The sequence below is a fragment of the Chaetodon trifascialis genome, chromosome 20 (genome assembly GCF_039877785.1).
Source record: "Chaetodon trifascialis isolate fChaTrf1 chromosome 20, fChaTrf1.hap1, whole genome shotgun sequence".
NCBI lineage: Eukaryota > Metazoa > Chordata > Actinopteri > Chaetodontiformes > Chaetodontidae > Chaetodon > Chaetodon trifascialis.
Window position 1 is genome coordinate 10,352,993 of NC_092075.1, and position 27,300 is coordinate 10,380,292.

The 27,300-nt window shown below is 43.4% G+C and overlaps 1 protein-coding gene across 3 annotated transcripts in view; it reads left to right on the forward strand.

Annotated features, from left to right (window-relative positions):
• unc5cb (unc-5 netrin receptor Cb) overlaps positions 1 to 27,300 on the forward strand; it is a 109,945-nt gene that overhangs the window by 49,895 nt on the left and 32,750 nt on the right. For all 3 annotated transcript variants that reach the window (XM_070988334.1, XM_070988335.1, XM_070988336.1), the window contains exons 2-4: positions 11,402 to 11,632; positions 19,435 to 19,578; positions 25,065 to 25,168. In XM_070988334.1, coding sequence (XP_070844435.1) covers positions 11,402 to 11,632; positions 19,435 to 19,578; positions 25,065 to 25,168 — 479 coding nt within the window. The remainder of the gene's footprint in view (positions 1 to 11,401; positions 11,633 to 19,434; positions 19,579 to 25,064; positions 25,169 to 27,300) is intronic.

The window sequence follows — 27,300 nt, forward strand, 5'->3', positions numbered from 1 at the left end:
GTAGTGAGAGACTAAAGCATCCTCATACAAGGGAGACATTCTTTAGTGCATGAGAAGGAAGTATGTCGCAGTTACAAGGATGCAAGTCTGATGAGATGTATTCTTATAATTCTGAATACGAGCTGAATATCAAGTGTCCTCAGGATTGCAGATTCAGTGTGAGGAGCTGCATTAATTAAATTGTTTTAATTCATGGCAAAATATGTCTGCAGCTGAACCGGTTTGGCCTAATGCATGTGTGCAAGTGTGATGACTCTTGCTCCTCACTGAGATGAAGGCCAGCCTCATGAAAGCATGACAATGTGTTGGCCGTACCAAAATCCATTGGAAAAAATTATGAACCTATATGAATGAAGGTAAGTTATGTAGATCAGCAACACTAAAGGACACTAATCGAAACAAAAACATGCTAGTTTACTGTCGCACTGACTCTGGCTGGCCATGCTTCCTTCATCCTTTTATGATAAACAAGATGTTCATCTTCTTCGTAATACAATGAACAATCATGATAAGTAGTCAGGTCTGTAGAGCACAATAAAAACCCCAACACTGAATTAGTGGAGTATTTACAGTAAGAGACCATCTGATTTGGTAGGAACAGCTGTCAGAGTTTTCTGAGCAGTCTGTTGAGGAAATCTGACTACTGATCTGCTGATCAGGGTGCTTTTGACAGCACTTACACTAACGTTAGCCAGCTTCATCTGTGTTTTTGCTGCACTATTCTCAACAGAGACGCTGTCATGTTTTTTTCAGAGCTCCAGCCAATGCTCTCTACGCCGTAAGTAAAGAGCTGTTGTACAACGGCGAGCTTGTGTAACAGTATTAAGATTTTAACAGCATTACAGCCATATCTAACACTTAAGCTGTTGGGCTCAAAGCAGCATAATAAATTGCTGGTAAAGGGGATAGAGTTTGTGTTTTGCGTGTATTTGTGTGTCTGTGGTACCATGTGCATGTGTGTTTGTGCATGTGCATGTCATTACCCTCAGGGCTAGATATAGAGTCATGTCTATTAGCTGGCTATTGCGGCTGAGGTCTTGTTTTTATTATCGGCATCATAATGGTGGTGTGTGCGTGTGTGTGTGTGTGTGTGTATGTGTGTGCGTGCGTGTGTGTGTGTGCCCTTTAATATATCACCTCGTGCTCTCCCTCTGCTGATCCCGGGGGCTAAGATTTATGATTCTGCATTACATCTGCCTTGTCACATTAATTCATCCATCACACACAGACACATGTACACACACGCAACCCCCCACCCCCCCACGACGCACTCACACACACATACACACACACACAGTTACACCATCAAAGCCTGCATTAGGGCATACACCCATATTTGGTGTATTACAGCATACAGTAAATCCTGATCTTCTCATTTCCCATCCCATCTGAGGTCTTTAGTAGATGGCTGTAGGTACCTTTATTCAGCTGAGCAGCAGGGTTGGGGACACAGGAGAGGATGCGGTTCCTTAGAGAGAACATTTGAAGAAAAAAGAGAACTTCCTGAAGCACTGTACACCTTTTCCATGTTTCTCACCTTGCAATTCGAGTGACGAGATGGACGAGAGACGCGATCAAGAGGTTGATGTGTTATGGAGGGTGTGTACGTATGTACGTGTGTCACAGGGGAATAAGCAGGCAACCAGATTCAGCGACAGACTGTGCTCTGGGGACTATGTCTCACACATTCTGACACACTTCCAGTCTGTAGTGTCCTTCAGATAAAGTGTTGCCAGGGATCTTTTGTGTGAGGAGGGTTGGATATTTGAGTGCTTCAGGATATGTGTGAGGTGTGTGTGTATGTGGGGGGTGGTTACACGCTCCTCTGCGTGAACATACTTTGAAGGAATGACTGATAATTATCTTTTCTTGCTGTCGTTTTGGCGTTCATGTTCATGTGTTAATGTCTCTTCTAGCCTTGTCGTGGTGTGTATCCATCCGTCCATTGTCTATGCCCGACTATCCCTTTTGGGGTTGCGGGGGGAACCTATCCCAGCTGTCGTTGGGCAAGAGGCGGGGTACACCCTGGACCGGTCGCCAGCCGAACGCAGGGGAACATATATATAGACACACAATCATTCACGCTCACACTCACACCTAAGGACAATTTAGTCAGCAGTTAACATAATGAGCATGTTTTTGGTCTGTGGGAGGAAGCCGGGGTGCCCGGAGAGAACCCACGCATGCATGGGAAGAACATGCAAGCTTCACACAGAGGGGCCCGACCCGGGGATCGAACCGGCGACCTTCTTGCTGTGAGGCACACGCACTACCTGCTGCCCCACCGTGCCACCCCCCGTGGTGTTTAACATGGTAATCCTTAAAGACAGTATCAGTATTGTAGAATAATGGTGCTTTAAATTTAAAAGTCCTTTGAGTGAAGAATGATCACTACCTTAAAGGGCAGCTTCACATTTTTTTCAAGTCTAGCTTGACACACAGAAACACAACACGTTGAAATTACCTGTTTCCATAAGCCACGGCAAGGCTAGAGCAGACATAATCGTATAGATGTTAAAAATGCGATCCTTACTTAGTCAGCCATTAGAGTAATGTTGTCGAGTGCAAGGATTAATGAATACAGTTGGTTAACCACAATAGGAACACTCCTAACTTGTGCTGAACCGTACACATCTGTAACTTTACGTACGTAAGACCGATGAGCAGGTCGTCAGGTTGTCTTTTCAGGGTTGTACTTCGACACAGAAAATGAATAAGTTACTGTTCATTTTCTTGGATATCTCATTTTGCAAAGTGAACGGCATAATGACTGGTGAGTGATTTTTTTCTCGCTGTCTCTTTGAATCCTTTTCTTTATCTCTTTCAGCGTTGCTTCAAATCAGACACTGTAATATAAAACGCTTTCAATGTAGCTCTCATATTAGGCTAGATGTGCTGATAAACTTTGGAGCTGGAACGGCGACAGATAAAATCTGGCAGTGAAAACAAAACCTGAAACATGAACAAAATATGTGAGAATGTCAATAAAGATGCCAAAATAAAATGATTTTTAATGCCTTTTCAATATCTGTAACTTTTTGGCTAATTTTTTATTATTAATATATTTTTGAAGTCACTATTGTAACTCTATAGTAATTATGCTTTTTGATGTGATTTTGATCTACATGTTGAATTTGTGGGAATTTTTTCTCAGGCAGTATCTCTGTTAGGACGTCAAAATGCGCCCTGTGAAATATGAAGAGTTTGTAACTATTATGCGGACTTTTCTAGAGTTTGTTCTGTCGCTAACCGAGTGATGTAGCCTATTGTGATATTATTTTTTGATGAGATGATCCTGTCCCTCCTCTGCTTGTATGTTTTGCATTCTGATCCTTTGGCCTTTCACTGGTGGCAGAATGAGGCTGCCCGCTGCTCTGGACCAATTAGCCGCAGTAGAGGCATCACATCAAGCTATTGGGCACAGTGAGGGGTCAGAGAGTGCGACACGTCTCCTCTGACAAGAACCGCTTCACTCCACAGCTCACCGGTCGGTATGGGGTAGGGTGATGGCCCTGTCTGGCTTTGGGCACCCAGGGGTGTGACATGTGACAAGTGAATGGGCATGCCAGTTTGTGCTAAAAGGACCAGTCGTTATGACTGCAAGTGAAGTGAAGCAAGATGCTCTTGTATGCAATGGCTTCTTTAAAACTGTATTTAAGTGTTTGTGCATCAGTGAATGTGCACGTTTGGCAGGCAGTGGGTGGGCAGGGAGGCACAGGAGCATGACACATATTCATATTGACACCTGTCATTGAGGCCTTCAAGCATAAAGACAGCAAACACAAAACCTGCGTGAAGTTAATTGGGGTTTTCTATTGGGACCGTGTGTTTGAAGCCCTGTTCTACCTCTTGGAAGGTGTTAGGTTGGACCCCTCCCATCTCCCTCCTCGCACCCCTTTACCTCTCTTGTCTCTCCTGCGGACTCTGCTCAGAGAGCAATGTCTGTTCCGTACTGCACCGCACCGTAAATTAGTCCCGGGTGGTGACATGGTGCTTGCTGGGTAATTTGGACAATGGGGCGTTTGACAGCTCACCCATCACAGCTACAGCGCCCCAGGGAGCCACTACTCCTCCTGAGCTTTTCTCTCTCTCCTCGCGCTCTCCTCTCCTCCCTCGGTGCTGATGGAGTGACTCTCTAAGTAGCAGCATCATTCTCCAATCAACCACCAAAATGGCTTTTCATCCAGGAGGGAGCAAATGGGGGGGGGGGGGGGGTAGAGAGGAGAGGGGGGGAATATACGTACAGTGCAGAGAGGACAATGAAAAAGCATAACTGCTGGAGAGTGAGCAAAAAAAACTCTTAGAAAGGCAACAGAGAAATTGAGATGGTGAGATTGTGATGCGGGTGAGAGCGATAAAATAATCCCAAAATGAGAATAAATAGATAAAAAGATTTTACTCAGTCACGCATTAAAAGGCTTTAATAGCCACTCTAAGGATATACAAACAACCAGCACACAATCACACTCTCAGTATAAAAGATTAAATTAAAGGAAAACAGCTAATGCATCGTAATTGGCAGTGATAATTACTTGTTTGTTCGTCAAACCAAAGTGACCTTTGCTCGTCTGAGCTGAAAGACCTGCATTGTTTATCTCACGTGTATTTTGAATGTCTTGCTTGTCCATTTAAACAGGGTTGATTTTAATCCTTCTCTGGTGCTATTTATGGATTTTACAGATCACTCATCCATCTCATAGTCCTCTCAGCCTCTCCCAGGAATTCTCTGACTTAATCTCTGTTAGTCATGGATTGAAGAAGTTTGCTTGCCTTATCCCATTATACAAAATCGGGTTAAAAAAATGATTTTAAAAATGCTGCGTTCAAACTCAGGTTTTAATGTATAGATTTTTCACTTTGATGGAATTTGGCTCATTTCCATTTTCTCCCCATGTTTATCTTCCATCTAATAGAAGTAATGTCTGTCCAGTCTTTGTTTGGAGGACCTTTATTACTGGGGCGGAGAGTGCATTCAGGAAACATTAAGATATGTGGTGACATAAAACCTGGGAGAGAATCAATGTAAACTTTTATTGCATAATTAGAAATATTTGAAGGGGTTAAAATTCAAAAAGAAGGAAAAAGATGAACCTTAATTGTCATGATGCTATGACCTTGCCTTTCCTGGTGCTGTGATGTGACTGGACAGACAGTGGCCAAGGCCTAGCATGACCCTGGCAACCACCAGCTGCCTCCTGCCAGAGTGCAGCCAGAGAGGGCCCAGTGAAGGTCAGGGATAAGCACCAGAGAGAACATGTAAACACCCCCAATGAGAAAGACATGACTGGCTGTGCAACGACGGGAAGAGAGAAATGATACGGTGCTGTGAAATTGATTACACAACTTAATGACTGCTCTCACCATATGTTATTTTTATACGAGATTCTCCTCTTTTCTGTCCACTTAATCACTTAAGGTCACCGTGGGAGAGGGATGGAAGAGGGAAGCAGTAGTAGTCGACTTTAAATGCTCGTCTCCAGGCCCACTCCTCAGCACTACAACTGCTTTCTTCTCAGCTGTGTGTTTACACTTTACTGCTCTGGGATGGATCAATTTGTGCAGATTCATTTTTCCAATTACATCACATACTCTAGTGAAGATAAGACCCATGAATTGGACCACTCCATAATGCCCTGATTGAATTATTCATTTGGTTTATTTAGCGGCTTTAGAGTACGTGGGCTCTTCCCAGTTCATTGAGATTCTGGGCTGTGATGTAACGACCGTGAGGTGTGAGCTGATTTGGGAGGTTAACGTCGGAGCCACCTGAGTTTTAACTTTAGGGAATGCCTGCTTGTTTTTCTTGATTTCTCCTCCCCTGTTAGGTTGTGTGATAGCAGGATTCTCTAGAGGTGAAATATGAGTGTGCTTAGCACGCCCCAGCAGAGAGGCTCGGATAGGACAGGGCGAGGGAGGGGTCGCCAGGCCCCTCACAGTAATCAATAAATACCTGCTGCAGCCAAGCGTTAGATGGGGCCCTGTGGACAATGTGTGTAGACACATTAGTGTATATAAAGCACTTGGCTGGAAAGAGACATTAGAGTGGAAGAAAGCCTGCGATCAGTTTGCCTGTTTCTCATGGAGCTTCTGAAAGATTTTGCTTTTAAACAACAGCCATACATATTGATTTAAAGCACTGCCATGCATGGGGTCAATACTAACAAGTATTGACTAAAGAAAGTCGTTACCATTGATTAATGTTCACTCAATATAATGGGTAGGTGTGCTCAAAGCGCATTTATAGGTAGATCTGATTGACAGTCTATTTATCCTGCTTCAATTGACATGACAGCTGAGTGGTTTATTATTCTGCTTGACCACTCAGCTGCAAACCACCTCTTGTCCTCCCCCATTGCGGCATAGCAAAACATTGCCTAGTAAAACTCCCTGTCGTCTACCTATCTAGACAACCACTTACCAATCTTTTTCACTATCCGTAGCGAGAATGTATATGTGAAGGACGAGACGGATGAGCGGAAAAAAGGGGAGACAGCAAGACGGAAGAGAGGAGGGTGAAGAGGACAAATAGGAATAAAACAGGGATGAAGAGGGAGGAGATTTATGCCAGCGTTCACCCTTGTTCAGCTTGACTCTCCCCTGATTGAAGGGAAACATTGGCCCCTCTGATACAGTGCTTTCCTTGGGACAATAAATCTGCGTGGGCACAGATAGAAGAGAGAGAGCTTATCTTGCAAAGCGGTGTCAGAGCCAGGCATTCAAAAGCTGTTATCACAGACACTCACGGACAAAATATATGATATACGAAATACAATCTTACAGTTATTCACCATATGTGTACAGTGCAGGAAGACAGGTGATAGATCCACTGTAGTGCTGCATATGCAGTATACACAGTAGCATAGTATATAAGATAATCTGTGTGCATTTGTAAAATGATGGTGAAGATGTTCAAGTATTACACTCTTGGGTTTTAAAGCTTTGAAGCATATTCAGGATAGATCATTTTACTCTGAAAATATCTTCATGTTAAGTATGTCAATGTTCGTCTTCATGCATCAGCCAATGCAAAATGTCCATACAGAAATGATCTGGAAAACATTTACTGACGATAAAACATAAAACAAGTTTTCAAATACAAAAGGTTCCCTGTAGACGTGTCTACTACACCTTCAGTGGTCCAACTCCAACACCAATGTCAGTAAAACTACATCTTTCTGATGTGAAAAGTTGCAGAAATGGCTTTATTGGCAAGATGCAGTGCTTTATATTTGGATAAATTTCAATTATTCTTTTCCCCAGAGATTTGAATGGGAGACCCGATCTCCAGTGCAACAACACAGATTGCTGGTGACTCAGTACATAATAATCTTGTGTGTGCTCTGCCTCGAAATGCTGTTTCTGCCTACTCCTGAGAAGTCTGCACAAATCCTTTTGGGTCTTGAGCTGGCAAATTTCCAGAGCATCTTTCATGGAAAATCGACTTTGGCTCCTGTTTACACATGATGTCAACATGTAAAATTACCAGAGCTATTATGGTCTTAAGTGCATTTGTGAAAAGGCGATAGAGGAGCAGCTGAAGCCCAGGACGAAGTCATCGCAGCCTGCACGCTAACTCGATGTCTAATGTGTTGTAGCTGTTCTGTCATCAGTTTTCACTGTTCTCAGCACAACAGACCTCATCCAGTAATTGCAGCATGCTGATTGCATAGGTGAGGAGTAATGTTTACAGTAAGTAATATCTTTCAGGAGCTCATTTTAGGGTATACTTGAACTGCATTTGCTGGATGAGTCTTTATACAGCCATCCAGGGCTCATTTCTAATAGAAATTACTGATGTAAGCTAGTCATTAGGCTCCCGTTGTGTATACGATTCAGTGAGATGATGGTCACCCAGACAACGTCAAAGGAAAAAACTGCCAAGACAGACTTGGATAATTTTACAGGTCGTTCATGCTCTGGCAAACTACCACATAGTGAACAGACCAAACTGCTACGGGGTGCACACTCTAACCTCATACATTTCATGTGAATTTCTGTTTGTTTGTGTCTGGTGTGGGTGTATTGCACTTCTCTATGTAACAGTTTAAGTATTTATGTAACACGGATGCTCTTTTTTTAGCTCAAGATGTGCCTCTTTGTGTGCACATTCTTTTAGAACTTGGTTTATGTCTTATCTCTGAGACGGTGCTTTAACATGTTGCTGTGCCAGTGTTATGGTTTGACTTGGATTTGCTAATGTCCAAAATGTGATCATCTCTTAATGTTACTCCACTCCTACAGCTATTGGAGTCGACTCAAGCCACAGAGGGGCTGACTGCCAAGACCCTCTCATACCTCTCTTCACTCCCACTTGCTAAGCTTGGATTAATTTGATTTATTCTTATCCTTTTTTTTTTAAATTGCCTTTTTTTTTTTCTAGAGTATTTTGCCATCCGCCTGATGAATTCATTGACAATGCAGGAGAGGAAGTTTCATTCATACGTTAGCTTTATTTTGAGGGCAATATGCAGCTAATTTATCTTCAAAACTTTTTGTCATTGGGATGTGGAACTGGTGTAAAATTCAACTAATATTCAATTTGACTCTTAAAATATTCACTAATAAGACTTACAATATGAATTAGGAAAACTTGCCCAATTACAGAGCAAAATACAATTTGAATAAAAGTGCTGCGAGGACATATTTCATTAAATTTTAAACACTCAATATAGAGGCAATTTCTGATTAAAATCAAGGCACAGAATTACAACTGCTTGGAAAAATCCATATTGCATATCAAACAGTGGAGTCATGTCATATTAATGTTCCTATTAAGGAATATGACACTAAAGAAGAGAGGGGAAGCCATTTCATAATGCATTGAAGTATGGCAATAGCTTCCGCATTTGTTGAGCATTAGGTTCGTGATTATACACGCTGTAGCTGTGTGTATGCACAAAGATTGCATCATCTTGAACACGGCGATGCCTCTAAACTGTTTTATCATGAACTGTCTTCTCATTGCATATGAATGGAAGCAGAGGGAGGGGGAGCCAGAAAAAAAGTAATGTTTCTCTTTGAGCTTCTTGTTGCTCTCGGTATTCTGTTCGCCAGGGAGGGAGGAAGGAGGTGCTGGGATGCTGGCTGTTGGGTTCTGGGGAGATGGGAGCGGGAGGGGAGAGCAGTGTGATTGGTAAGAGTCAGGGTCTTTCATTTTGTCATGTGGTGTCTTTTTTCATTTCTCGGCTGATTTTTCACTGGAGGGCTAGTTCCATTCACTCGAATTTATTTTTTCTCGCGCTGAGGAAGTTGATGAATTCGAATAACTGTGAGCAAGTCTGTGTGTGCCTCTGCGCACATTAATGCTCGCGCGAGGTGTGTATGTGCGTGAGCGCATGAGGCGGGTGTCTCTCTGTGTCTGCAAGGGAGCGACGCTTTCATGGCTGCTTCAGATCTCTCTACCTCGACAGAGCGACGGAGCCAGGAGGGAGGGAGAGAGATGGAGAGATAATGGGAATGGAGGGTGAAAGAAGGCTAACACAATCTTTAATGAGTTTCCTTGGCTTTCTTTGCCTGTTTCTGGGTCAGGGTCCCCTGGCTGAGGATGTGGGTGGACTGAGCACTGTGGAGCAGATCAGAACACACTGAGCCAAGGTCTGCTGAAATATAATTGTGCATTAAAGAGTCATCACCTACATAAAGACATGAAGGATGAAAAGCTCCAACGTGTTTTCCTTGTTTGGACAGCAGAGGCTGAAAGATAGTGAAAAAAAAGCTAATGATCTTGTTCCAGCTCTTCATTGCAACCACACAAAACAAGGACCGGCTACTCTTAAATGTCAGAGGTCACCTGAGGCACTATTGCCTTAACTCAATTAGCAGCAGAGTAAGAAGCCAAGTACGGAGTGAAACAAGTTGGACCTTTTTTCTCATGAAAGCCAAACGCTAAACATGCTTAAACAGCATAACCCAGTGTCATACACACACCCACAGGCCACACACAAACACTTTCATAACAGTTTACACAGATAACCCCCCGCCCCCCCTCCCTTCCCCTCGTGGTGAGGATAGCTTTGGTCATTTTCTGATTGGCTCCCCCTGCCCTTTCATTTCCTAGCAATCAACTTCAATCTGTGGCAGGTATGGAGGGAGAGATAACATTAGAGAGACATCGTGGGGAGATATCTGCTCAGCCGAGACGTTATTTAGTGCTCCCGAAGCATCCAGGAGGCAACCTCTGTCAGACAACAAGGCTCCAGCAAGTCCACACAGGACAGGGAGGCGGGTAGATAGAAGGACATGGAAGAATTACTGATGGGCTGATAAACTCTTTTGTTATCCGAACAGTCTGCCTTCCTGTTTCTGTCCTCCTGAGCCATGTTTCTGTCCGTCTGCCCAACTCCGTTTCGATGTCTCAATCTATGTCTGTCTGGCTGACTTACTCTCACCGTCTCTCTGTGTTCTCCCTCTCTCTGTCTCTCTCTCTCTCACCTTCTGTTTCCCACTGTATCTCTGTCTCTATTACTCGGCCTCCTTTCTTTCACACTTGTGAATAATTGATGTCTACCGGTTCGATGGTAAGAATAGAACAGTTCTGGAGGTGACAAATGGGGTGGCGAATAGGCTTCATCCTCCACTCTTCAAAGAGTTAGAAAGTTAGCCGTGCTCGCTCGTGGGTGTGTATGCATGCCCATACATTTGTGTGCTCGGGATGTTTTGTGAGCATTTGTTCGTGTTTGTGTGTGAGTGAGTGCACATACACATGCAGTTGTGTGTATGTGATTTAAGACAGGGAGATGAAAGGGAGCTGTAATTACAGGGAAGCGTATCTGTCTACTGCAGAAGTATCCGAGGAATGGCACAAACTGGGCCAAAAGCCTGAGGTCATTAGATCTGCTGCATGTGTGTGTGCATGCATGCATTTGTCTGTAAGCTGGTGTGTTTGAGAGTGAGAGAGAGAGACAAAAGCAAAGAAAAAGAGAGAGAGAGCGAGAGAGAAAATGGGAGACAGAGAGAGATCAGCTTATAACTTCAGTTCCTCAGAGTCAACCTCTGAACTCTGCTTCTCATTATTGGCTCTGCCTCTCTTCGTTTCTCAGCAGTAGCTGGTTGTGGTTAGGCCAAGCAAGGCCCGGTTTCTGTAAATCCTCGCAGCCTTATTGCCTGAGAGGAATCCCAGAATTTCCTGCGCTCTAAAATACACTTGTGTAAACATTCCAAAATATCAAATGATAGGGATTTCACTGTGTGCTGTGCGAATGGATAATCCCATGCAAAGACTGTGGTTATAATACACTGTCCCACTGTCTCTTGTCTGCTTTTCTTTCTCTCCCAATCCATCCATTCTCCCTTTCTGGGGCTTTCTGCCTCTCTTCTCAACTACTCCCTCCCTTTATCTTTCCTTTCATCTCTTCCTCTGTCCCTCTCTACCGCCATCTTATTACCATCTCTCTCTTTATAGTTGACGATGACTTTATTGGCCTCGGTGATCTGCCGGAAACCTTCCCTTCGGACCCCCCTGAGCCGCTGCCTGTGTTTTTGATGGAACCAGAGGAGGCCTACATAGTCAAGAACAAGCCCGTCAACCTGTACTGCAAGGCCACTCCGGCCACCCAGATCTACTTCAAGTGCAACAGCGAGTGGGTGCACCAAAAGGAGCACACCGTGGAGGAGCGGGTTGACGAGAACTCTGGTCAGTAAACGGATCCACACGCACAAAAGTCAATGTTAAGTTGAAGCATGACACAGAATGCACTCATCGTTCTGCAGCCACAGGCTTTAGTAGCTTAAAGCTAGCAACACATTAGATGTAGGATGCAAGGTCTTGTGCTTTGCATGCCCAAAAACCTAACTTCTGTGCAGTATAAGAAGATCGCACCTCCTGGCAAAAATGTTGGCAGATTTAATTCAGGTAGCAAAGTTGTGGTGTAATCATGTTTTGTAGGAGGTCGGGTTGATGAAAACACACATACATATTGCTAGAATGTGTGTACAAACATACACACATTAATCTTGCAGGCCAGTTTATTTGATCAACTAGTGGCATCAGCCTTATCTGCAGAAATGACTTGACTTAGAGCGTCTCAGTGAAGACATCTTTCCCTCCATTTGGCACTCCACCTCTGCGGTGTGCACACCTTTGTGTGTGCTGGTGTGTGTTTATGTACATGTTTGTAAGCATTGAGAGGAAGTAAACCAAGTGCAGCTCCAGCAGGGTTGTTTTCCACAGAATTCAGCCCCCAAAGGCACCAGAGCCATTACACACAACAGCCCAGCACTGATTGGCTGCATTCAGCTGCTGTATTGGAAATTGAGTTCTTTCTGTCGCCCACAGGTACCAATCACATCGCATTTACCCTTTTCATCCCACTGTTTTGCCACACACATGCCTGCATGCTTGCACACAGACAGGCTGACAGCTGCTCCTTCACTTAAATGTGAATGTTTAGGTGCACAGTTAAATACACTTCAAGGACTGGCATTCTACCACTTTGTGTATCTGAGGAATTTGATACGAACACCTCCCAAGCGCTGTTTCGCTGAGCTGTTTGAAAAACGCAGCATTGTTGCAGCACAGGTACAGGATACAGTAGCAGGAGTATATAAAAGGAGTATTGAAAAACAACCCGAATCCCGACCTGAAATCCTTTCATTTTGACCTAGTGTACTTTAGGAAGAATACACAGATCTGAGGATGTGTTTCATGGTTTTGATTATGACAAAGAAGAGGTTTAAGGTAGCGCTGACTTTTAGCCTTTTGTGTCAGAAGGTTTTGTGCTAAAAGCATCAACATGGAAAACAACCCACACATCATACACGCACCCACTCTCCACAGCCATATCCACAGGCTATTTACTGCACAGATATTCATTCATTTATGCTCTTGCACCCCACACACACTCACACACATGCAACACCACTAGAGCCCAGTGGATGTGGGTAGCCTCTCTCAGCCCACTCCATTGCTCTCTGATTTCCCCAGATTGACAGAAACGGCGCACCGATAGATGCTAGCCAGCCTGGTCAATACGACCGATAGTGTAGCCTGAAGAAACTGGATCTCTCTCTCTCTCTACCTTTCTCTTCCCCTACCCCTGTGTTTTCTTTTTTCTTTTTCTCTGTCGTGCTGTCTCTATGTCTTACTTTCATGCAGTCGAGAACTTGTGATCTTATGAAAATAAGACAAAATGAGAGATGATGAGATTAAGGGAGTGCAGGAGACTTGAGAGAGAGTGAGGGCAGAAACTGCAAATGTTGGTGTTCTGCTACAAGCTGCATCCACAGCATCTTTATCCAGATGTTTGACACACTCGTATGACAACTGAGGTGCCAACCTATTCATACACACACACAAGAACAACACTGTTGAGCTGTTGGTTTGTGTGCATTACATGTTGGCACTTGAAACAGAGTAGGAGTCTTGAAAACAACAGTAGGTCAGGCAAAGGATTCTTCCATTTTTGTCTACTTTAAATCACCCAAATAAGTGCCTTTACACAGTATTTTCTTCTCATCAAGGGTGAAATATAGTAGCAATAAAAAGCATTCAACCCCCCCTTGGAGGTTATCATGTTTTATTGTCTTACAACATTGAATCAAACTAGATTTAATGTGGCTTTTCCAGCTGAAAAAGACCCTTTAATGTCAAAGTGAAAACAGATCTCACTTGTATCTGGAACAACTTTTAGTGAGTCAGTATTGTGGAAAAGCACAGTGTCCAGATGTGCAAAGCATCCACTAAATACTGACTTGAGGCGGGTGAGTACTTATCCAAGTAAGTGTTTTGTATTTTATATTTGTAATGAACTGAAATCACTTTTTCTGTTGATCAGTGTCAGACAAGCCACGTTGAGTCTACTTTCATTCAGTGCTGTAACACAATAAAACACTGGCATTTTCAAAGGGGCTGAGTGCTTTTTATAGGCGCTACATGATGCAAATAACAGCAATTTTTTAAATGTTTGCGTCATCAAAACAGCTACCTGCTAAAAGTATAATTTGTGCATCAGTAGTTTCCGTGCAATTTAGCAATTTAGCTATATGAGGCTTGGTTCACAGATGACCTTTTCCTGCACAGTGTTCTTCACAGCAGGGAAGAACAGACCTGCAGCTCTCACAGGCCTTGTATACATGCACTAGGTAAATGTTCTATCCAAAGGCTTTTTCATTCAATGGATGTGAGATGCAGCGGGCCACATGGAGCCCAGGTGGCACACAAGTACCTGACAAAAGTACAATACATACAGTACATGATACTGATTACTATCTCAAGTGGTGTATTTGGACAATATTGTCTTCTAAGGAGCAGGTGAAAAAATGGTGTGAGGGAGCAAAGCATGACAATTTTTACAAATAGCCTTCTCCACAGCACTGATTTGCCTTTACATCGCCACCTTGCCGTCACCTGATCACAATAGCATTTACCTCCCGGTGTTGAGGGCAGGTTGCAGTCTCCTGTGAGCAAAAGGAGCATTGATTGGAGCAAATGAGCAGCAAATTAATTATAAGTAGGCACAGCTAGTGTAATAGACACTGGAGACAGCTTGTCACTCTCTCTGAGATATGAGTTAGAAGATCAAACAGGAGTGCTCTTCATCTGGCCAAATAATCAGAGCACTTACCCGCTCCTTCCTCCTTCAAGACTCCTTCGGTGACCAATGCCTCCTCTTCTGCCTGACTGGTCAGATCAATAATGTTAGCCAGTGCTAATAATAAGGAGCTAGGCTAGCTCACTTTAATGACGACATTAATAATGAATCATCTCCAATGAGGCGCCCCTGCTTCAGCCAGCTATTAATGGGACATATTGCAGAGTCATTTCTACCGCTAATGGTCACATTGACGGGTGTGAAGTAGCCCCTCAGTGCTGGTCCTGATGTGGGCCACACATACTTTGGCCCTCTTGATTGCAGTTGAGTGGTGGACAGTGTCTGCTTTGTTGTTACCATTGTAACATTATACAGTGTATGAAGGGCTGCTAGCTGAGCAAACATATGAAGTCACTGGATGAGGTCAGCAAGCTCACTTCAGAGCCCTGCTCTTCTGCTAGAGTGACCCTCCTGATGTGTTTCAAGTGCAACACGTCAGGAAGAGTTTAATCCTGCTCTAGTAATAGCTATGAAGTCATGAATGACTCTTAAAGCAGACTTAGAGCGAGTCGTCATCGTCGCTTTAGGCTATCTAACGGTGCAGAAGGCTTATTCTAACGTCAGGCAGATAGTTCACTGCTATAGAAGCTTCTTCAGAAAAAGTGGAGTGCAGACAGAAAAAATTAACCGATTCTGCCGTGTGTTTTGCACCCTCTGAGAATTCTTATCTACTTATTGTTTCCACTATTGATTTTGCCTCTGCTACTGAGTGTGTGATGTTCTCACATCCATCACATCCATCCTTGACATTCGCAATCTACCAGTGCACATCCTCTCAGACAAACACAGTGGCACACAATGCAGACAACCTCAGACACACACCCCTGGACGCACACATACATGCAGCAGCATAATGCGCACACTACAGACATAGCTGTTCGTCTGCCTGTCGGCACACTGTGTAAATTTTACATGAGAGCTAAGCTGGTGTGTGGGATGTCACTGTGCTTGGTGTGTGTGCCAGAACAAGAAGGCTGTGTGAATGCGCTGAACCTGAAGTAAACTGGCATGTTCATTTTTTAACCATCCAGTCTCTTTGCATTTTTCATTCAGCCAGATATTCTGACACCTACTGTATAAACCTACTCAAACTGCAGAATAGATCCTGAACCTTTGTGCAAATTGTTGCTATCCAGAGGAGGAGTAGAAAGATAACGGTTATTAGCATACACATAAGCAGAGTGAGACGAAGATATTGAGTACTAAGATACTGTCAATCTCATGTTATAGCAATAATTGTAGCAATATCTCTAACAGCAGTTACAGTCATTTGTATGCTTTGTGATGCGAAGTGAGGCGTGAAGCTAAACCCAGTGAAATGTTTTGTAAATTAAAGAAAACTAAACTGACATAATTCAAACTTTTTTTTTTAAAATTTAGATATGAAGATTCACAGTGTGTCTCAAACGGGTCCATTTTCTCTGTAGTTCAGTAGGCAGTGAATCACTATGTAATGGATTAGATTTCAGTCAAAGATTAGGTTACTGATTGGATGAACATTGGGGCACCGATGAGTCAGTTATCTGTGACACATTTCCGAGGCAGCGCATGATAAATGATGTCACATCAACAACACATGTTATCTCTTAGGTAAGCTTAGTTAAAAAGAAATAAACAACACAAAGGGTAAATTTACAGTGTACAGCTGGAACAGTAGCTAAATTTGCTTGTCAGGGCACCATTTTTTGAGAAGCAGTTGTGTAGTCTGCATAAAAACAGGTGCAGCTAAGAAAAACAGTAATGAGGTGTTTAATTCAGGCAGGTTTGACACTATAGAAGTCTCTCTCATTCTTGTCTTATACAACTTTTTAATCTAGAAACAAGAGAAAGAGAGCTGAAAGTTAATATCAGCTGAAAGTTTCTGTTGTGAAAAATGTAATGAAAATATTTTACCATGGCAAACTTTGCCATCATGTCAGATAGCTGGTGAGTACGCCCCTACACTGGAAGCCCTGGTATCTTTGCTTGTTATTGTTTTTGTGTCTAAAGCCTCTTCCTTCACCCAGTCGTTTCCTTATAAAAGTAAAAACTGGAAGAATAAGGACATACTATGCTTAAATATAGGCAGCTTGAGTAGTTGATTGGTTAGTTGAAGTATCAATACCCGAAGAGTAACTAAAGTTGGTTACTTTTGGACATGTCCCACTTACTACTTCTGGCCTTTTGACAACGTGGCCGCATCCTTAATTCCACAACTGGCTCCAGTTTTAGTTGGCATGCTCTCCCTGCAGCCCTTTTAATTTGTGTCTCATCAAGAGACACCGACCTCACCTTTCCTACCGAATTAGCTGGAAATGAGGTGCAGCAAGGACAGAGTGTTGGAGAAGATTGCATATAAAAACATTTTCATGAACTTCATGAACAGCCATTAAAATGTACAAAAAACAGAGTGTGACATCTGCAGCAGTAATAAAACATGCACATCCCTGTTCAGGTAAACGGAGTGTTCAAACTAGTGTGTCACGTGATTGACTCAAAGCTGACATGCAGACAGTAGCAGTCCCTCGGAAGAGATGTCAACATTTGCAAAATTTGGTCAATATTGTTGGCAGGCTACATAACCATGCACATAACAGCTCAGTACAAGAATAGTGTGCACAACTCATTAAACTTTGAATTGGATGCACTACATCTGCAACATAAGACTCCCAGTTTCTGTCATTCTGTCAGCTAACAATGAAAAACCGCTATGGAGCAAGTCATCCCCAAGAACTAAAGAGTGGGGAGAAAAAGCTGCCAGGTCTGACAAATAGTGGTTTGTAAAGTGATGACAGGATCTGAATTTAGTAGAGAAACAACATAAATCTGTGGACACCTCCTTCCTGGTGGTAATGGTACAGGCTGGTGATGGTGGTATAATGGTGTAGGCAATATTTCCTAGGCACACAAAAGGCTCCTCAGGAGCAACTGGGCATAACTGGAATGTCAAAGTCCACTTTCACGTTATTGCTGACCAGGTACATGAGCGTGACAGTTCCACGAAAATGACAGTGGGCTGCACCACCCCCCATATTTAAACCTAATCGAGCAGAACTTGGGGAATGAGGTGGCACAGGATATCCACAGCAGGGATGTTCTGCAGAGCTGTTGCACCGCCGTTGAGTCAGTGTAAAGTGCTTCCAACATGAAGCCCTGCATATTGAAATTCAGGCTGTTCTGGAGACCAGCAGCATCCACCTGCAACAAAAAGGACTGTCTTCACATATAGAATAATTAGACATAAGAGATGAATAGACGTGTTAATCATCTTCATGCTCATGTTGGGTTCAGATATTCAAGAGAGAAAAGGAAGTGTTAATTGTGCTATAATGTCTTAGATATGCTCTCTTAAATATTTGTCTTAATGTGGTAAATTTCAAATTCTTGCAAGGATTTCTTGGAACCACCATTGTCCATGCAAATATCCCATTTAATCAAAAATGGATAATAAGCTGGAGTATGGAACGATATTGCGCTGGAAGCATCTGTAGCTCCAGTGAATGCTCTTGCGCCACATAATCCATACACATAGGCATGTGCTCAATTCATGTGCTCTCACGCATACACATATACGTCTGTACACATATACATATACAGACGTATATGTGTACACTCGCCGTAGGAGCAGCATAATCTGCTCCAGAGGGGCATCTGTGGGTAGAGGCATTTGTTTTGGGGATGATTTGTTTGTTTGGGTCCTGGCACCCAGATGAGCAGTAATCAGAGGAGTTAGCAAACAGGATTGTGTTCGCCATGACGCAGAGAATCCTCCCCCACAGGGCCCAGACCCAAACAGCTCAACGCTTTGGCTCTAGAAGCGGTGCCAGACTGACACACACACACACACACACACACACACACACACACACACACACACACACACACACACACACACACACACACACACACACACAAATATGCCCAGTTTTAAGACATGTCATGTGACTGATGTAAGTTGTACTGGTTTGTTTGACTGGAGTTAGCATCGACCTATCCCAGGTGAGAGAAAACAGCATTTTGGTGTGTGGATAGTGTGAAGGTGATGCGATGTCATCTGATTGGTCTTCACTTTACCTCCACCAAGATTGTTATGTTTTAAATCAAGTGTGTTGGTTCACTTGTCTGTCTGTCTGCAGGATTACAGAAAACCTACTTAACCAACTGTCATGAAACTTTGTGGAAGGGTAAAGCTTGGGCCAAGGAAAAGCCCTGTTAATTTTGGACTGGATCCGAATTATGGGGCCTACGCACAAATACTTTTAAACTTTTGCTAACATTGTCAGACAGAGCATTTGGCTTTGGCGGAATCCAATGACTCCATATCACAATCTATAATCATGGGTACCTGTTATCCTCGGGTGCTCTACACATGTAGAGACTCAAACTTCATATTTCACACAGAAAGCAGTCGTTTTTGAGCACATGGGGACAGTGTAACACGTGTAACATCCCCACGTTTGTACCAAAGCCTTTTTCTCAAACTGAGGTGTAGCTATGGAAATGTAAACACACACATATCATACAGCTAATAATACTCCTACTCACATCCATGAATTACTGTATCTGCAATTAACTTTAATGAGTTATTAAAAACAGTGTTTTAACTTTAAGCTCCACGAGAAAAAGCGATAATATTGACTGTGAAGTTTGCTTTTGCAGATATGCATATCACAGAAGGATAGACTTTTGGCCTCCTTGGTGGAGGTCTGTGCTCTCTGAGTGCCCTTCTAGTTCTCCTGTCGATATGTACTAATGCTTTCTCCCTCCTTTCCCTCATCTTTCTTTTCCCATCCCGTCCTTGTCCTCTCCACTTCCATGCTTCCTCTTCACCTCCCTCCCTTTGACTCCTTTCTGACTGTCCTCATAGGCCTGGTGGTGAGAGAGGCCAGCATAGAGATCACTCGGCAGCAGGTGGAGGAGCTGTTTGGGCCGGAGGACTTCTGGTGCCAGTGTGTGGCCTGGAGCTCCGCAGGGACCACCAAGAGCCGCAAAGCCCATGTCCGCATCGCCTGTGAGTATTCTCATCCAGCTCCATTACGCAGTCCTTATCATCCTCTCATCTTTGAATTCCTCTCCAAACAAAATCTCTCAGCTGCCAAGGAAATGCATCTCGCAGACCGATTTATGTATCATGACAGATTTATAGATTCTGGAGATAGAGGCGGTGAAAAAAGTTTTTACTAACATGAGACTCAAGTGGGGCTGCACGGTGGCGCAGCAGGTAGTGCCTCACAGCAAGAAGGTTGCCGGTTCGATCCCCGGGTCAGGCGGGGCCTTTCTGTGTGAAGTTTGCATGTTCTTCCCGTGCATGCGTGGGTTCTCTCCGGGTACTCCGGCTTCCTCCCACAGACCAAAATCATGCTCATTAGGTTAATTGATGACTCTAAATTGTCCGTAGGTGTGAGTGTGAGTGTGAATGTTTGTTCTTACATGTGGCCCTGCAATCGGCTGGTTCAGGGTGTACCCTGCCTCTCGCCCATTGTAGCTGGGATAGGCTCCAGCCCCCCGCAACCCTGAAAGGGATAGGCGGTATAGATGATGGATGGATGGAGACTCAAGTGTCCCTTTGAACCTGAGTTGGTAAAAAGCCAACAGAATTAGAATCAGTTTCTTTGTCTACAGTAGAAACCTGGAGAAACAGCACAGAGGAAGGGAGAGAGCTGCAGCAGTATATACACAGTCGAGAGGCTACAGCTCATGTTTATGCCAGTGTTCCCTCTTTTTCCTGTAGGTGGTCCTCATTTGTTCTCTGCCTGTGTTGTTTGTCCTCCTACTGAAAAGCAGAACAATTGTTTCCAAGTAATGAGAAACGTTCTGTTGCCTCTAAAGTTTAGGCTCATTTTTAACTGTTCCCCAATGGATCTGCCAATCAAAATCTGAAAAAGTAATGAAACCCCAGAGGATACGGTGAGGAAAGCGGAGTTGTAAGAGTATAGCTGCGACATCAAGGCAGAGCTTCTGCAACACAACACATATTACATAACGCAACTGCTTACACATTGTTGTCAGAATTCCACCTGAAGGGGCTTCTTTTGTAGTATCAGCTAGATCATCACTTTGAACTCCTCTCAAAGTCATTTCAAGTCTTTGTGACTGACATGTTCCGCCCAGCTTTCCTGTTTCTGTTTTGACTCGTGGCAAACAGGCAAAAAAAAAAAAAAAAAGCGACACCCACTTGCAGCGTGTTTTGTAGTCTGCATCAAATATATTGCTATTGCTGCTGGATGGGGATATCACTTGAGTTTAATGTTTGGCTGGAAACTCACTGTCGGAGTAATTTCATCTTCACTTTACAGTATGGCAGAGTTGCACAGCACGGAGTCACTATCCATGGTTTTCACCTGATCTACTCCATTTAGAGGCACTTAGCAATCATATACCTCTCCCTCTCAATTTTTACCTCACTGAATTCTCATTTTCTTTCTCTGCATTTTTATATTGCCGTCTCTGTAACGCTCTCTTTTACTAGTTCCTCCTGTTTTCTCTACAGTTTCTCTTTGAATTCAGTGTATGCCCCCTTTTTCAAACAGCAGTTGCTCTTCTCATTACTGCCTCTGTGAATCAGAATCATGCCTCTCAGTCTCCCACCGAGCCCACTCCCGCTGCTCCACCTCCTATAATCACCCATGATGAGCAGCCTTCCAGCACTAACCTATCCCTCAAATCACAATGGACCCCTCTTCCCCTCCCATTAGCTTCTGCTGAATGGATTAGCTCCTCTGCTGGGCTCTCTCTTCAGGCAGGCTCCTTGTCAGAGCCAGACTCTATCCCGTTAGGCTAATGGAAACTGGGCTTGTTTTCCTCTCCTCTCCCATCATCTAAACATATACAGTTTAATCAGACGGTGAGTCAGAGCCAGCGCTGGCGAGTTAAGAGGTTGTTGTGTTGAAGAACTGGCTTTCAGACTTGCAAAAAGGATGGTCTGGATAAAAGTATTGTCAGAGTTTCTGCATAAATTCCCAGTGATTGCCTTTTTTTTTTTTTTTCGTACAACCTCGAAGAAAGCATTTTTTTTGATTGGCCTCCATATTTTGGGAGTAGCGGTAGCTTGCCAAAGAGAGGCAATAAGTACGTGCACAGAAGAAAATTAAATAAATGAATCAAATCAACTGAAATGCCTTTCAAAAGATTGTTGGAGGGTAGTGTTTACTGAGAAAGCTGGAAATTGATTTTCCTGTTTGTTTGTGGCCTTGTAATTTTTACAAGTACAACTTAATAAGTCAAACCTCAACATTATTGCTAGTGACTTAACCAACTCAAACTCAAAACTCGGTGAGTCATTGCTGATCTAGATTTGCACCAATACCTAATGATTTACCGAGCGAGGAAGAAACTGTTTCTGAAGTGTGAGGCATGTGTAATTTAGCATTACAAGTAGCCAAACATATCCACTTAAGGTAATGATAGTCATATGTGTATACTTCTGAGGGCAAGCGAGGCTGGAAGTGTTTGTCTGCTGAGGAGGGAATTGTGTGACTCCCACAGGAATGTCGACTCAGCTGGTCCCACACCCTTCAGTGTCCCGCAGTCCCGTTCAGGGTTACGAGAAGTGAGGAAAGGAGAGACTCTGGAGGGGAAGCATAATTTAAGCCCAATAAAATATACAGTGCAAAATAATCACTTGCCTGCCACTAACTGTGCTTCATCAAGAGTAATGCCAAAAGTTTGCAAATCATGATGGGGAAAAAAAAAATAATACAAGCGCTGGGTGTTTAATTTTAGTTTAACAAGCTGTTGATCCGCTACAAGAAGCATGAGTAATAAAAGCATGAATAAAACGAAATAAAAATTCTGTAGCACAATGCATCCACTTGGTGGTAGTTGTGGCGGTAACAGTCTCTGGTTTGGCACTAAAGCAGTGAAGAAAAACACTGCGTGGGTTTTATGGCAACAGAAACAGAAATGCAACACATTTATTATTTAGCATTTTGTGACCCTCTGCAGGTTTTTGCTCATCTTGCTCAGGTTCAAGGAAGTTCTGCAGAGTTTAGACCTCTTCTCATCATGAACTCACTGTCTTCCATTGTAAAACATGTTTTTTCCAAACCAGACCCTGCACTTACCATGGACACTACCACCAGTAAGTAGCTGCTGGGCATTGTGGTCCATTCTAAACCACCAAATGGCATGTTGGAATACTGCACACTGAGCAGCCAGGCCAGGACCCAGTGAAGACTTGAATACTCTCCAGCTTTATGTGGAGAAATCGTATTTAGCTTGTAGGATTTGACTGTAGCGCACGTATAGTACTGTATATCATAAAGTGTGTCACAGTGTGGGAGAAGGTGTGCCTGACTCTCGCATCACCTGTCATACTGTGACTCCATCTTCTTTTATCATCTGGAGGCATTTTGAACTCAGATCCATCTCTACATTGCACCTCAGACATCAGAGCAACAGTACAATGATTCTTACAACTTCAAACGTCAGTACCCTTCTGAGACGTAGTTTTGCTGCCTTTCCTTCCCTTTCCTTTCCTTTCCATCATAAGAAAAACTGTTTGTCCTTGGATCAAATACCATAAAGCTTTGTCCCAGAATATGCCCCTCCAGTCATTCCCTCTTTTAATTTCATACCAGACTTTTACGGAAATTGCTTTCAATTCAACACCCTTTCAGCTTTTATAATACATAGAAATTTGTGGAGTTATGGCATATTCCCCGGAAGACACGCGTACTCACAGGTTGAACTGGGACAAGGGCTCTCGTTGAATTTGTTATTTTAAGGTTCATTTTATCAAATAAAAAAATGAACCCTAAAATGACTGTAGGTATTCTTTCGGGCTTGCGGGTGTAGCCGGTTCGTGTGTTCTGTAATAAGAACATGATCGAGCTTCTCCTGGAGGGGATGCGGAACAGTTAGCTGAACAGTGAAATGTCTTTGTTTCAGCATAATGTCTCCTCATGTAATAGCTATTGAAAGGGAAGAAACAAGCGATGAAATCAGTAAATTGAACCTCTATCTCGGTCCGGTTTTAGGGATATCTCTTTTTATTGCAGGTGATCACATATACCAGACACCGTAGCGGGAATGCTCTGTCCTTGTATGTTCATTCGTAAACATACCTCAATCCTCACGGAGGAACATTTGTTGATAGATGTGGGCACTGTAGCCTTTTACACTTCTACAACCATTGTTCCAAGAGAAAGGGACGTATTATGTGCGATCCGCTTTGACTTCTGGAGTACGAACTCTCTTACACTCTGCCACTGCATGTCTGCCGGTACTTTTTAAAACTTCAATTCAAAGCCAGTGTGCTTTTTAATGTTAGCCACATTGCCATTAGCAGCCCATATGTTAAGAACATTCTGCAAAGAGAATATCTGTTCACTGAAAAAGTTAGGTGTAGATAAAAAAAAACTAATGACTTCTTGTACTGTGGCAACCTGTTTGCAGTTCTGTTAGAGCTGATTTATTAGAAACAACAGTGCTTTATTTCACACAGTCCTCTCACATGTTAACATTTCTTGCTTAGATCAGCTCTTAAAGATCTGAACTTGACTTTAAGGTTCATTATAACCTCTCATGCAGTCATAGCGCCGGCATTCAGCTTGGTTTGTCTCCCTCCTCAGCCATTCTTAACTTTCTTCCCAGGCCTGGCTCGGTTTAATGGTGGCATAGTTGCAGAGTTCAGATCAGGTTCTCTATTCTCTTGTTGCAGATTACAGACTGTAAAAGAGGTTGTGTTTGTGCATGTGTCCCTGGAAAACTAAACTCGAATGTATGTAGGATTGTTATATAGGGAAAACATGTTATTTCAGACCACGCTGTGGTGGATGTGGTTGTGCCTTCAGATTAAATGTGTCAGTGAAAAAAAAGATAAAGAGTGTGTTTGCCAGGAATATTGCAAAGGCTGTGGAAATGGTATCAGTGGAGTTTGGAGGTTTTATTGTAGATTTGATGCTTCAGTAACTCCAAAGTTCCCAAGTGGTGCCGTAACTCCCAATTAAGTCCTCTTCTCTCTTCTCCTCTGCTCTCTTCTCCTCTCCTTTTCCTCTCCTCTCCTCTCCCCTGTGTTGTATATGACGCCTGCCGCTCCTGTCTGTACAGCAGGTGATGATATATGTCTAATGGGCTTCAGGTTCCAGTGTAGCATGACACCCTCAGTAATCCTGCCCCGTCAGCTGCACCATCCCTGCTCTGCACTACTCTATCAGGGCTCTCACACCACAAAAATATTGGCTTTTCATTGGAGGGCGAGTGATCCCCTTCTCCCTATCTTCCTTCCATCTACTTCAGGCAAGTTTATCTGTGTGCTGAAGGTGAGGGGGAGATAAAAAGAAAGCATAAATCTCAGTTTTCTCTTTCTAACATTTAAACACATATTATTGATGAGCTACCCGGCCGTTTCTTTTGATGATTTATTGTTCGTATACCAATTCTATTATTGAGTGACTCGGCATTTAATATTTAACGTATCTCTCAAAACAGCCCTCACCACCTGTCAATGAGATATGGCTAAATGATACACAATGTGCTTCTGTCTGTTCGTCGTAGACTTGAGGAAGACGTTCGACCAGGAGCCTCTTGGGAAGGAGGTGTCACTCGAACAGGAAGTGCTGCTGCAATGTCGCCCACCTGAAGGCATCCCAGCTGCTGAGGTAAGGATCGAAAGGGATTTCACTGAGCCAGTACTGTGCTTATTAGGATAATGACATTATTTGCTTGGAAATTATACATTCTAATTTTTCTCACAGCAATGCAGGAAGTTGTGATTATCCATCCCAAGCACAGCCTAAAGTTCTCACCTCAAATCCAATAACCTGACTGCTATGAAAAGAGGTTTACACGAAGATCTTCACTGACCATTTGGGGTTGGTTTCTGGAAATATCGCTATCATTTATAGTCTATAATGGGTAGCTAAAATGTCCAACTCCTACATAATTGTAGTTGTCACAACAGCCGCATGACAGAACTGCAGCAGAGAGAGGGAATCATATTTAAAAAGACAGCAGCGAGATGATAGGCTCACAATGAAGGTGTGTCGCTGTGCTTTTGGACAGATGATGAGCACAGCAGATATCTCAATTAACAGCCCCAGACAGCGACAGCAAAGAAATTATGAGTGAGCATGTGTGAGGAGTGAATGCAGGATGGTGTGAGGAATAAGCTGCGAGCGTAGCTCCATTTGTCATTGGTTCTGTGTTTTTACTCCATATAAAATGGTGAAAACTGTCTTGTTTGCAGAATTGTGCCTCGTTTTGAACTCATTTCCACAAGTTGTAATGAAATAACACTGAATAAATCTGACACAGTCCAGAACACAGATAAGGACATTTTTCCACCACTGCCCCGGCTATTTAAGCTGTTTGGGTGTTTCCTGAACATTGGCCAGTCGCTGCAATTTGGTCAGAGGAGAGAAAATTGCAATTATCTGCTGAAGGGAAAAAAGAATAAAACCAGTTGTGTTACCTCAGCTCGGCCAGTATCTCCTCCCTGCTCTACTTCCTCCGTGCCCTACAGTAGAAAACTGTTATAGCTGCATTTGAAAAGGCTCAGTTGAGATTGCAGGAACATAAATAGAGGATGAAAGGGTGGTTTGATAGGTGGGGGACTTCGGTGGGTTTTTCTTTTTTTTTCTTTTTTTGGGGGGGGAGTTGGGAGGGGTTGTAGAGACTGAACTCTGTAAGGCTTGTGATTGACCTGGAAAAGCCGAGTTAAGTGAGTGGAACTGCACAGCATTTATCCCCGCTGAAAGTGCTGACAGACTAAATGGGCTAAAGTTTGGGACTGGCACTCCGCAGCCTCTCCTTATACAATCCGGGCTTCGGTCTGATCGTGTTGCTGTAACAGCCCTATAGTATTGGTGATTCTGTCCACCTCTCTGAAGTCTCCCTGTCAATCCTGGATTGGCTCAGTGCTGCGATTAAAGACTCAGCTGGGGTCCAATCATGACACGTCTATGCTTTCTGATATATGGAGTTGCCGTGGCAACCCAGATGTACAGTGAAGGGTAATTCAACAATTGATAGCATTGGTACAGTCTAAAAGTAGAAATTGCATTTGAAGCAGTTCACTTCTTCCAGGGGAAGAAAGCATGAACAGATTGTTTGCAATTCTCCCGGCCGGCATCATTTTCTGAGCAGTGACTATTTTCTCTGTTTGCGTTTCTTTCTGTGATTTTGAGTTTTTTGTGTGTACAGAGGCACTTTTTCAGCTTCTTTAATTACTCCCACTTACCTCATGGCTACAGAAAGACAACAGTTCCATTCCACAAGTTGTTTTTTCCCGTCTTTTTTTTTTTTTTTTTTCCTGAACTCAAACACAGCTGCCTCAGTGGGGAAAAAAAGGACAAAACCCAAAGTGCTGCTTTTTCATCTGTGTTTGTCAGGGCCTTTTCTCACACGAAGCCCGCCAGAGAAAAAAGACTCGGAAAAAGCAGATGGGCTAAGTCTGCGGTTGCATATGAATCTGCAGAAATACGCAGCAGTCATTGTGAAGGAAAGATCTGTCAGCCATCTAAGACCAAAAAAAGAGAGAGAGAGAGAGAGAGAGAGAGGCTGAAGGCAGAGAGAGAAGAGCTGTTGAGGTTTGTCGGGGTTGGATCCAGTGGGTTGTTGTCAGGCCTCCAGTGGGCTGTCAGTTCGCTCTGTGGTTCCTTTACAGGCCTTTGCCTAGCGAGGGAGAGGCTGGCAGGATGGCAGGATGGCAGGCTGTGGCTGAGCCATAAAACCCATGCTCTTACAGCACTTTTGTTAAATCATTTGGATTGCCTGTGATGGACATTGTGCC